The sequence below is a fragment of the Phyllopteryx taeniolatus genome, chromosome 22 (assembly GCF_024500385.1).
Source record: "Phyllopteryx taeniolatus isolate TA_2022b chromosome 22, UOR_Ptae_1.2, whole genome shotgun sequence".
In the NCBI taxonomy this organism is placed as follows: Eukaryota; Metazoa; Chordata; class Actinopteri; order Syngnathiformes; family Syngnathidae; genus Phyllopteryx; species Phyllopteryx taeniolatus.
The window spans coordinates 4284697-4297582 of record NC_084523.1 but is presented as its reverse complement, the minus strand read 5'-3'; the positions used below and the strand labels follow the sequence as shown (position 1 = coordinate 4297582).

Below are 12886 nucleotides of genomic sequence, written 5' to 3'. Positions count from 1 at the left end.
CTTCAATTATCAAAAGCCGACCAGTGACAATAGGAAATCACATTTGTTTACATTAGAATTTAATTGAACTATCCATAGCCAAAGGTGAAATAGTGAAGGTCCGTATTTGTCACTATTTTAAAGACTGGAATTAGGTGCTGAAACTATTTTATGAAACTCAACTTCCAAGGAGCAGTGATGCACATCCTTTGTAATAGGTTTTCATTGCAAATAACAGGAAAGATGTGAATAAAGCAACTTTACAACTTGTTTTCATACTAAGGCATGCTGACAAATAATTTAAAAAAATGCCTGGTTCAGTTGTATATAAATGAAACCAGAAGAAAATACAAAATGTTCAGTGTTTTTATTTAAAAACTATAAACAGTCACCAAAGTAAATAAAGCCAATCTCTAACAGACTGTTAGGTCTATGTTTAGTCACACATCCTACTGACACGGCAGAAATGAGGATGGTTGGGTCGCCCCCCCCGGTCAGATGCTAATAGGACAGGCAATCATGAATGGTACACAACACACGGTAGAGAGGACAGTCTTGAGGACGTGAGCCGGAATGTGGCATGGTATTAAGAATGAAAAAATAGTACAATAAAACTCCACACTATATTAAGATAGAAAAAAGTAGTGAAGAAAATATTATACCTGCACGTAAAGCAAAGAACACAGGAGAAACCCTGTATAAAAACTCCATGTATTTAAACCAATTTACAAATACAAAAAAATTTGGTACGCGCAGTGCCCGTACAATGACAAAACGCTTACAGTGGATAGATATATGTCACTTATTTTTGTGTGTATGTGTGTGCGCACTGAGGGGGAAGGTGTAAGGGAACAGAAAGGGAAAATACCTTCAATATTTTTTTTCTTCTAGAAAATGACGATATATTATTCCATACTCTTTCAGCCAGCAAAATGAGTTCTACAAGGTATTATAATACAAAATGTCACAGTTCCACAAAAAACTGTTGTTTTTTTTTCCTCTCCCTAGGCTTTACAGCATCAGTACCTTTGCAGAAGTATTTACAGGGTTTAAAGTACATTCATCCACTGCTGAGTATAGAATCACATTAGATACAAGTGACCAGGGATCATAAAAAAAGCAAACAAACAAACAAACAAAAACACTACTTATTCAATCCTACCAAAGTAACACTTCTATTACACCACAGAGCAAGTTCTCCAGTGGCTGCATCGTGATCAAAGAGGATCTTCTGTATATATATTCACAACATATTTACAAGATTCATTTCATTAATTGTAATGGTATTCATTTCAATAATAAATAAATGAAAATATATCGACTCAAGTAAGAAAACCAAGCTACCAAGTTTGAAGAAAAAAAAAATAAATTCTGTGCCAGTTGCCAGCAAAGTCCTCCTCCATCCCAACCTGGTGGGACATCTTCCAAAGCCCGCCCCTCTCACACGGGGACCCCGAAAACCCGGAGATCTTCCTTCAGTCAGAAGTCACTCGTCAGTTCATGGGACGAAAAAAGGAAAAACATTGATAAAATGTGCTCGTGTTTGGTGCTCATTTTCTCAGGGTTTCGTCGGTGGAGTCCCTCAGGGAAGCGGTCAGAAAGAGCTCCCTCTGATGGGCAGCTGGTGGAAGACCCCGTGGCAGTTTTTGAGTGTGTGGTCGAGGGTACATGGTGGGGTTTCAAACACAGGTTAAAGGAGCTGAGGATCGGTTGGGAAGGGGAGGGCCGGGGGCGGCAGGCGTGGCAGAAGGAGGGTCTTCAGGCCGGATCCTGCGCGCCGCTTCCTTACAGACCCGCTTACAGCTCAACGGCGGCTTTCTCCTCTCACCTCAGTGTACGTGTGAGGGTGACGGAGAGGTTTCTAGAGGTTGTCTATCCTTTTGGCGTTAGGCCTGGAGCGAGCGTGTCAGTTCATAAAGGCATTTGGCGAGCGTGGTGGAGACCTCCATGTTACTTAGTGCGAGCACGGAGAGGTGCGGCTCGTGCTTCTTTACCAGCCTGAAAGAAGAAATGTGTCAGTGTTTGGCCCCAAGCTACAGCGGTACCTTGAATTTCAACTAGTTTGTTCCGTCCCTGTATAATATGACTATTTCTTTGGCATCTTGGTGCCAAGTAACTGACTGTTGAAGTATGTTGAGGATGTTCATGTTGTGGGGGCAATTATTCAAAGATTTTCAATATTTGCCGCAGGGCTAGTGGTCCGGCATTCACAGATTTTTTGGGGGGGAACCTATCCTCCGTTATTCAAAGAGAAAACGTTTCTGTTTTTGCCCTCAGGTCATCTGCATCTTGGTGCCAAGGAAACAATTTGAAGTGAAATGAGGAACTTCACTTAGACAAAAGTAGTCTTTTGCTGCCATCTTTTGGCATCTACAGGCAACTATAACCCATTTTAGAGGGGAGCATCAATGACTTGTGGATTTTCGCTATTATGTAATAGAGGGGGCTCCACTGTATACCAATCAACCGTTTGTCCCGTTCAAGTAACTGCTTAAAGTGCATTGGTGACTGTAGCTCTCTTTGCCCACATGAGAGGGCATTACAGAACCTTAGTTGTTCCGGTTTTTTTTTCCTCCCCATTTCACTTGAGCAGTGGCGTATCAAAACCTTGCTGGTGGCTCAATCCAAACCGGCAACAGCTCGTAACACGAAAAACACTAAAACTGGGGGCACTCGTAAGTCAAGGTACCACTGTATACGTACATTCTTCAAATATGGATCCAGGCAGCAAGACTCAATACTTACATGCGACCACAGTCCGAGTGCTTGGCGATGTTCTTTAACGTTAAGGCAGCAGTTAGTCTTATGTGTTTGGTCACTGGTCCCTCCTTCTCATCCTAGGACAGGAAAACAAGACATTGGAACATTTTACTTATGTAGCACATAGTACTTGAAAGAGACCAACGTTTGCAGTTCTTTTAAGACTTTTTAAGGATATGTCAATCCAAGACCTCTCATTAATATATTGTTGATATAGTGATTGTAGCTTGCATGTAGAATGTATTAATACAAACCAAATATTGCCTAGCAATACATTATTTAATTTAAGTCTTTCATTGGCAGCCCTCCCAGTTAACATGGATATTTGACTTCTATTGCCATCAATGGCAGTTCATATTGTTCTTTACAAAGACTGGAAATCTTTGACACAAAGCCTTAGTAAGTAAGGGATGAGGTCAGTCTGCTTGCACTCACTGTGAAGTCCCTAAAGACCAGGTTTCGAGAGCCTCTGCGGAGGGCCATGAGAGCTGCGCTCGGATGATTGACGATTGCTTTCGGTGGTCGCGCTGCTGGAGTACTGCCTGTCACCGGCGGCGTCCTTTAAAACCACACAGTTAAAATTTGGGTTGAAAACAATTGGAATCGTTCATTCAATATACATGTTGGTATCATGTAAGCGTTGCACGTACTGGGAAGAAGTCGGGTTGGGGCTTTGTGCCTGCTGCTCCTCCAGTTTGAGTCCAGCCAGCAACGCCTCCCGAGAACAGTGCTTATCCTGGAGTTGAGAACAAGAAGAGTTTCAACAATGTTTCAAATATAATCTAGGACAGTGGAAAAAATAATTGGCGCTCCCAGTACCGCCATGACGACTACAATAACCTAACGAGACAGGTTTTTATTCCAAATAAGCATTTGAGATTATTGTAAACCACTTTATGCAGTTTAAACATAAACACTGCACTTACAAAAAGTAGAAAACTGTGCTTAATGATTAAATTAAAATGCATTGCACACAAAGGTAAATAAAAATTGTGCAGAAACAATTTAAAACCAACTGTTCTTAAAGATGAAATGCAAATGTATTGAACTTAAAGAGTTAAATACAACGGAACTGTACTTCGTGACTCTTTCGCGTACCACTAGAGAAAGCACTTAGCTAGGAGAAAACTAAAGATAACCAACAACTCTCACAGGTGCCGATGCCCCCCCAATTATGGTATTAGTCGATAAACTCACCCCAAAGTTTATCGACTAATACCATAAATGTAGAAATGTAGACTGCTCTCGTGTAGCTAACTGGACATCTTTTTTGCATTCAAGCATGCAAGCAGAAAGAATGATGGGTGTAGTTGCTTTTCCAATTGAGACATTGGTAGCAAACGGGCATTCTCAAAAATGCATCATCCCCAAGTTTAGTTCATATAATAGAATAAAGAGGTTTAATTCCGTGCTGTTGGTAATGGTCATACCTGGAGATGCGTGATGAAGGACAGTCTTTGTCGCGGAAAAGGATCACATCCCTCCCACTGACACTGGCCTCCATATACATCCTTTCCTCCATGTTGCGTTGCGGCGTGGTAAAACACTTTGGATGGAGTCTCGAACCACCTACAGGATCAATAATTTGAGACATTTTTATGCAGTGCATGGAAAAGACTGACGATGAAGTCTATTACTCATCTTACCGTTTACAGGATTGCCAAAGACATTTGAAGTTTTGCCCCGCTTTCCTATTATGCTCGGGCAGTACTGTGGGGGCTTGTTGCGTTGATATGAGGTGAGGGCTGTCTGCTAGTGCAGGCTGGGTTGTGGGGGGCGGGGACGGGGTAACAGTAGGCTGGACAAGAGACATCCAACATCATATGTAATTTCATGTGAATAATGCATTTTAATCATGAAAATATATTGGGAGATGTGTGTACACTATGCACAAAAAAATAGGGATATTTAACTTTTGGGTGAAATTTAAATGTAGAACCGAAAATGCACTCGAGCCTTTATAGGTGAACTTAATTTGACCTTCCCTCAACTTATAAATGCACATCCCCAATTGTTCAATGTTTCAGTACTTTTAGCACAAATTGCTGTTTTCTAACAGAGCTCAAAGGCAAAATTCACAACAGGTGTTTCATCCATGACTTGACTAACAAAGTTTCAAGGACGTCCACATCTAAGGCATTCTGTGACTCGACCAGTCTCTGTCGCAAACTGCTAATGACACTCTGCGACACTAAGATCAGAGGACACTTCCCTCTGTTTGAATGCCAATTCTCATTAAGCCAGAAATTTTATTGGTCAATTCAGCTCCTTTGAGAGAATAAGTTGAGCAAAAAGTACTAAAACATTGGACATCAAAAGTCCAGAGAAGTTCAAATTACAACCCCAATTCCAATGAAGATGGGACGTTGTGTTAAACATAAATAAAAACTGAATACAATGATTTGCAAATCATGTTCAACCTATATGTAATTGAATACACAACAAAGAAAAGATATTTAATGTTGAAACTGATAAACTTTATTGTTTTTAGCAAATAATCATTAACTTAGAACTTTATGGCTGCAACACATTCCAAAAAAGACCCCGGAGTGTTGAACAGCTGAAGCTGTACATCAAGCAAGAATGGGAAAGAATTCCATCTGCAAAGCTTCAACAATTAGTGTGTTGTTAAAAGAAAAGGTGATGTAACACAGTGGTAAACATGACCCTGCCCAAGCTTTTTTGGAACATGTTGCAGCCATCAAATTCTAAGTTAATGATTATTTGCTAAAAACAATAGTTTATCAGTTTGAACATTAAATATCGTGTCCTTGTAATGTATTCAATTAAATATAGGTTGAACATGATTTGCAAATCATTGTATTCAGTTTTTATTTGTTTAACACAACGTCCCAACTTCATTGGAATTGGGGTTGTAAGTTCACCTGTAAAGGTTCTAGTGCATTTTAGGTTCATCCTGAAATTTCACCTGAAAGCTGAATATCACAAACTTTGTGTTAAGTGTATAATATAATATCAGATGCATTGAAGTCTTTTGTACGCTAAGATGTAACTGAAGCGCTCTCTGGAGGCACTAGTTGTTCTCTTAGCTGCTTTGCTATAGGAGGTTTGTATCAGTGAGAGCCACATGGTCTTAACTGACCTCACCTTCTTAACCTCCACGTCACACCTACCGCCTGCATAACAGTCTGATTGAGTTGTAAAATGATTTTAAAATCACATTGAATGCATAGTTTGGCTGATGGAAACTGCTGATAGACACTGCAAAACACTCAAATACTCACACTATGTGCTCGACAGGACTGTGTTAGCAGACCTGACACGAAATCACACCATAAGACCACACTGACATGACATTTTCCTTCCAATGACTCACCGTTGAACCACCTGCCTGTGTGGGTGAGCAGTTCCTCTGCTGACTGGCGTTCTCTATTGCTACTTTGGCTACTGTGCTTGGGTCTGTTCCTGCGGGCACGGCCACCATCGTGGAACTGTTGCCCGCGTTGTTGGGGTCGCTGATGGTGATTATCCGCACTCCCACCTTGCTGGGGATCCCCGAGGATGCGGCTGCCGCGGGGCGATCCTCGCTCTCAGCCGGCCTCTTGATGCCCCGGGCTTCCGAGGCAACTCCGTTTGCAGGGGAGGTGGCGGCGCTCTGGGAGGTAACGGGGATTGTGGGGGAAAGGTTGGAATTGGGGAGAAGTTGCTGCCTTAGCACAGGCACAGCGTGGCCAGGCCCCAAAGGTCCATTTGTTAATTCCGAGGGCGGCCTGGTGCCGACTGCCAGAGGTCCATTGGCCAGGCGCTCTGCCTGCTGGGCTTTGGCAGTGTCCTGCTGGAGGGGAGGAGGGGGATTGGAGCTGTGACTCCTCTCATTGGGACCCACCTCTCCATTCCCCAAGTACTGTTTGGAAGCAATGTGATTTGGAATGTTTTTACTAATGACACCACTGTCGCCCCGGTCAACGTCACACACCCCATTGACCAGTGTCTTTTTAGAGTCGGGGTTCCCCTCCAAGGCAGCATCGAGGCCTGGGGAGAGGGCCTGCTTCCCATTAGCGGGACTCTCCGCAGCTGGACCATTTAGTGTCCCCTGGCTATTCCCTGAGTGGTATGGAGGTAGATTAGACTCCATGCACTTCCGACCATTTAGCAGCTTGGCACCTACTCCAACAGCACCGTTACTGGTTTTCCCATTGGAGGAGTCTCCATCTGCCATCGAGGAGTTCTCCATCACCTCGATTTTTCGCTCATGGATGTGCAACCCGGTGGCGTCCTTGGCCTCCTCCTCCTTTTGACAAATGATCTTGTCGCCTCTGAGCGGAGCCTGCGGCGGCGGAACTGCAGGAGCTTGTTGGGGCAAGGTTCCGGTCGAGAAAGGAGGTGACAGGACACTCGGGGCGACTGCATCGTGGCTGACCGCGGCGACAGCTGCAGTGGAGGTGGTAAAGCCAGTGTTAGGGACCACAGTAAATGTGACTTGTCCAGTCGCCATGGGGGCCTGGATGATTGCAGCTGGGGTACTTGTCGTGATGAGCTGGCCTGGCAAGAGCTGGACCTGGCTTGGAACCAGTTGAACGTTGAGCTGCTGAGGCTGTGCAGGGGGGCCCTGGGGGGTGTAGGCCGTCTGGTAGATGACCTGTGAACTCGTGCTGTTGGGAGGGGGCACCTGTGGCGCAGGAAGGATGAGCTTTCCACCCGGCGTGGAAGGCCCTCGCTTTGGAAGCAGAAGCTGTTTGATCAAGCTGGACTCTGAGGAGGTAGGCTGAGAGGGAGGAGTTTGCGGAATCATTTGTTGATGTCGTTTTATGGACAGTGCTTGGCTGACAGTTTGATTGGGCTGGACTTGGGGAGTGGGGTGGGACGCAGCAGGCGGGCACGGGCTGGAAGAAGCTCCGGGCTGCCCTGGTATTTGGATAGACTGTGCACCAGGAATGGCAGAAGGGTTGGCAAGAACGATTTGGTGTATGGCAGGGGTGTAGGCTTGGTTTTGCTGAGGACCTACTATTACCACACTCTGTGCCTGTGTCTGAGGCGGCTGGTTGGCTGTTGTAGCTGCTGGGCCAGTGGGCTGGTTTGGCGCTGGTTTGGGGGCGATATTCTGAAATGTGACACGTGACCCCGTGGAAGTCAGCACCCCCGGATTACTTGATGCCACCTGGATGGAAGAAGTGGGTACAGATGCAGCCACACCACACTGAGGGTCTACTTGGGGAGAGGCTCCCTGTGATGTGGACAGAGGTGGAGTTTGAGTGAGGGTCGGGTGCTGGGAGATTGTGGGGCAAATACCTTGCACCCTGGCGGTGAGTATGTGACCCTGGGGTACCTGCTGAAAAAGGGTGACTGGTGTCCCGGTGGGGAGCATGGGGGAGTGCTGCTGAACCGAAGGTGGGACAGCTGTGTTTTGGGGGCTGTGGTTCTGGGAGGTCGGTGCCGATGTTGGAATCTGGACCACTGGACCAGAACGGATTTGCTGCTGCACTAATGCCTGAGTATTTGGTGGTAAATGCAGAGGCACGTGCGGGATCCCCGGATGATGCGAAACTGCTGGGTGGCTTGCAACGGGTGTCTCCTTCACATTGACGGCCCCAGATGGAGTTGCGCCACCTACGCTGAGGCCTGGTGGCCTGCCTAACTGTGGTTTACCTGACCACACAAAATACAGACATAGAACTGGTTAGTTCGGTTTGCTTCCTAATATCCAGAGGGAAAATGACACGACAAGCACAGCAATGCAGACATCTGGGATTAAAATCGGGGTGTCCAAACTATGACCATTTTTAGCAGCTCATTTATACTATAATTAAGAATAGACATGGCCTCAAGTTGTCACAAAGTGGGTTAAGGGCGACTCATGCCGGACTCCGAAGTGCATCACGTAGCGCCGTTTTAGCCACCCCACTCCCCACAAATCAGGAAAACTGCTATGGTGAAACCCAGTTTAACGTTCTGTACTATATAGTTCTCAGTCTTTGTATGTTTTCAGAAATTATCTTCAAACATGTATAATGTATTTACAAAAAAAAAAATAGAATTCACTTTACAAGGTTTAAAGGTGAAGAAGGTCAAAGTTTAGACACACCCAGTTTGAAATAAGCATTCTAAAGTGGCCAGATTGTTATTATTTTTCTTTTGCTTCAAATTTTATATTCTACCTGGAGATTGAGCCTGGGGGTCTGCAGGGGCTTCAGGTCGAACTGCAGGAGCGGGTGCTGCACCTGGCACCGGTTGTTGTTGTTGAGGCTGCTGGTAGAACAGCTGGACGGGCAGCGGTATTGACCTCCGCCTTATCCCCACCAGGAGGATGTGAACTGGGCCATTGGCTTTGGTTTCCTCCTGCCGCCGCATAGTATGATTGGGAAACACAGTCCTGCAAAGGGTAAGGCCAGATGAGAATGTACAGTGCTAAGTCCTTGGAGGTGGTTCATTTTGAATAAGCATTTGCTCTTCATTGTAATGTTTAATTAAAGATTGAATAATTAATTCATTTTACTTTGAAAAGTTTTAGACAATTGCTTGCTTTTACCCATAAGTATCTCTAAAAACTGTGAGGAACATTTGGTTTTCTCTTTCCTCACTTTAGGGCACAACCACTTATTTAGACACGATACAAACACAGTAAATAAAAGACTGACCGTAGACATTTGAGGAAGCCAGTGGAGTTCAAGATGTTACTTCGTCCCATTTTGCTGCACGTGGACAGGTACTCTGAGTACATGTCCGACCGGGACACCGATCCCTCAGTGCTTGTCTCGAAGTGTGCATTTAGCCTGTTGGAGAAACAAACCGGAGTGTTGTTTACAATTTGCACTGCAGAGACAATGCTTAAAATATCACTCATGTACATGTGAACACAGTAAACACGTGGGATTAAATGTAACCATTATATTTATTTTAACTAGCGCAGTAATTCTAAAAATGACTTACCATTGCAATGTAAATTTTTCTCCATCAAGTTCGACTATACCAGGTGGAGGCTGTGTGGACTGAACCGGAGCCCGTGTTGCTGAAGAGCAGAAAACAAAAAAAATTAAAATGTTAATGCTTACGTACAAACAATTCAGTGATGAAAGAGTGCGCTATAAATAAAAATTGTCTGATGATTCAGTTAAACCTCCAAAAATAGCCCTCCCTAGATTGTCCACTAGATGTCAGATAAAATAATGACTACATGAGTTTGTGTTACAACCAAAATTAGAGGGAATCAGTCACTGTCAGCAATTTAATACATTTACACACACACACGTAGGGCGACTTTATATATTTATTAGTCTTCAGAAAACTTGGAAAAACAATGCAAATTGTAATTGATAAAATGGTAAAAGTAAAATGGTATACTCCCTGCTAAACCGGATGGGATTCAGTATGTATGACTACGAATATTACACATCTCATCAAGCTTCAACATATAAGTTGTGGCTTTTTAATTATTGTGCACCAAAATTCCTCTTGCATGCCGGCATCTGGACTTTAATGAGTAACCATAAAATAAAATAGGGTATATTTTATTCGATGTTTAGTGTCACAGTTTGAGTGTGAAGGTCACTCACTCGTAGCTGACGCACCCTGCACGGCCGGAGGTATCTGCTCGACCAGCTGCGGTCGAACCTCTGTAGCCTGTTCGGCATTGGCTTGATGCTCGATCAACCGCACCGCTGTTAGGGCATCTGGTCCAAATGTATGAAGGTCGACGGATACTAACCTCACGAGGAGGTCTGATCAGGGAGAAAGAGCAGAAGGAACACATTTTAGTTCAAATCTAGTAATAAATTTAACAGATCAAAAATAACTTTTGTAATTGGTCCAGTGAGAAGTTAATGCAAAATAATTCCAGGGTAGGAGAAGCTTTCCTATTTGGGATTGAAATCAGAAGAACAATGTCACACTTAAAATAAACGCCTTACAAATTATTTTATTTGGAAACTGCACATGCAGTGGAGACGCTCTGTATTTTCCACTAACAACCCAAGCTAAACTTAGCTCCTCCCCGACATACAAATCTAGTCTCTCAGTCAAGATGAATACAACATATTCCTGTTGATACCAACTCCTATTTGACAGGGCTTTCATGGTGTCTTAGGGAGTTTCAGAAAGAGCATGAAAAATATGAATAGCTGAGTTTTTCAGCAAATAGCATGGGATTGGTTCCACCCCAAAAAAAAAAGAACAAAAAAAAAAACGCAAATGGGGTTTTACTGTACTAGAAGCTTAAACGTAAAAACAAATTAAACAAAGACTTGAACTCGATCTTTGGTTGTTTGACAGTTCCTACCTATGCTACGGTCCACAGAGGCGATCTTGCTGCAGGGAACTTCTCCTAGCTGAGCCAACAGGTAGAGCACCTCCAACGAGGCCATGAGGAGCATGAGGTCAGGCAGGGTGAGGAGCATCATTACCTCCCTGTACGAGTCCTGGTCCACATACTCACAGATGAGCACGCCGTTGTCCTCCGCTTTACTCAGGTTGCCTAGGATCTCCATGGCTACATGACAAAAGAGACATTCCATAGAGGATGCTTAGATCGCCGGGGCTACAAGGGACTTATGTGAACAAGTGAAAGAGATGCCGCACCTCTCATTTTCAGGAACCTGTCTCTGGACATTAAGCATTTGGTGATTGTGTGAAAGATCAGATGGGTCATCCGAAAGTCAACCGGATCGAGCTGGAGCTGGAAAGCAAAAATAAATGATCTCAGCAAGAGCTAGTAAGTGAGCATTACAACTGAATAAATCATTCTGATGAATGAACACAATCTGGCTTGACTGGGGAAGCAAAGTCAGGTTCAACAGCAGGGAACAAAAACAAGAAATTGTGGCTAACTGCTACAGTTCAAAACGACAAATGCTTTTGATAAAACGGCCATTTCATTAGCATTCATTGACACAATGTTTTTTAGAACAAATAAGCAGCACAGTTTAATGTGTATTACGGATGCATAAATCCCTTTAGTCATTGATGACAAAGTTCTAACTGATTGCATCGAGGGCTCTTTGCATACATTTTCTTGAAATAGCACTTTGATGAGGAGTTATTTGCCTGCATAGCAGTAAATTAACATACATAAATCATTCACTAAGGCTCCGGAAAGTGTAGAAATATAATAGTTTCGGAAGCCTTAGTGAATGCTCCTTTTCAAAATGTGAGGGTTTCAGGTTGACTGCATGTTTGAAAGTTATGACTTACATCGGTTGGGTACGTTGTTCCCCAGAACATTTAGAACACAGATTTGATTTTGTTGTTTCCATTATTTATTCAGGAATTACTTGGGTTTTGGGGTATAAGACTAATTTTTAACAGAACATTGTGGCTTTTCAGCTAATTATGACAGCAATTTTGCCAATGCTGCATATTTTCATAGTAATACAGGCTGTTTTCGTCATTACTGTGGAAGTATTATGACACATCTCCCGACTTGACATGATAATATCACTTCACAAGAGGGTTGTGAACAGATTGCAAAATAACTTGCTAGGCAGCAGCCAAACCAGATAGTCAAACAAATTCACCTCAGCGGCCACGTTGCCCAGCGTGTCGAGCCCGAGTTGTCGTAGTGAGATGAGGTTACAGTGAGCACAGAGTAAAAGGAACCGCAGGCATGTTCGATTGCCCGCCAGCAGCTTAACGTTGGCCTCCTCGAAGGAGAGGTTTCGCAGAATGACGCCGACCTGCAGCACCCGCTGGGCCTCCATGTCGCTGATGCCCAGGTTCCGCGGCGGGTGGAAGAGGCTCTGCCAACGTTCGGCTACATATGTACCATCTGAAGAAAGATACGGGAAACAAACGCCAGGAAAGAGCAGGTGTTAATGTAATAAACATTCAAATGCATGTACAAAAAAGCCATGTTTCCACTATGGATGAAAGATGGCGACAGCTGTGTGTATCAAGTCGGTACCCCTGCAGCAGGATGCCAAAAATTGGTAGATATTTTGGAAGCCTCTACCAGGAAACTAGGACTGGGAAATGGTGTTAAAATAAAATCCCTTCACATTCACACACACTGATTAAGAACTGAGCTCATGATGCCTGCACCAACGTCAGGCGAGTAGATCACCACTCCAACGATGACTCGACTTGCATCACTATCAGATGTGAAAATAAGTGCTTCCACTTCGGGGGGGGGGGGGGGGGGAGAGATTGTTTCATTTCTGTCTATTTTGTCTCTTGGTTTATTGCCATTTAGTAACCA

At 44.0% G+C, this 12886-nt stretch overlaps 1 protein-coding gene across 2 annotated transcripts in view; it reads right to left on the bottom strand.

Annotated features, from left to right (window-relative positions):
• Nucleotides 1–331: 331 nt before the first annotated feature.
• The window catches only part of arid2 (AT-rich interactive domain 2), a 31344-nt gene continuing 18789 nt past the window's right edge, over nt 332–12886 (bottom strand). For both annotated transcript variants that reach the window (XM_061762524.1, XM_061762523.1), the window contains exons 9-22: nt 12207–12457; nt 11272–11368; nt 10973–11182; nt 10251–10415; nt 9628–9706; nt 9336–9470; nt 8856–9070; nt 6077–8346; nt 4386–4537; nt 4170–4308; nt 3390–3475; nt 3175–3298; nt 2725–2816; nt 332–1977 (exon numbers count right to left, since the gene is read on the bottom strand). In XM_061762524.1, the coding sequence (XP_061618508.1) occupies nt 1866–1977; nt 2725–2816; nt 3175–3298; nt 3390–3475; nt 4170–4308; nt 4386–4537; nt 6077–8346; nt 8856–9070; nt 9336–9470; nt 9628–9706; nt 10251–10415; nt 10973–11182; nt 11272–11368; nt 12207–12457 (4127 nt within the window). In that variant the 3' untranslated portion in view covers nt 332–1865. The remainder of the gene's footprint in view (nt 1978–2724; nt 2817–3174; nt 3299–3389; nt 3476–4169; nt 4309–4385; nt 4538–6076; nt 8347–8855; nt 9071–9335; nt 9471–9627; nt 9707–10250; nt 10416–10972; nt 11183–11271; nt 11369–12206; nt 12458–12886) is intronic.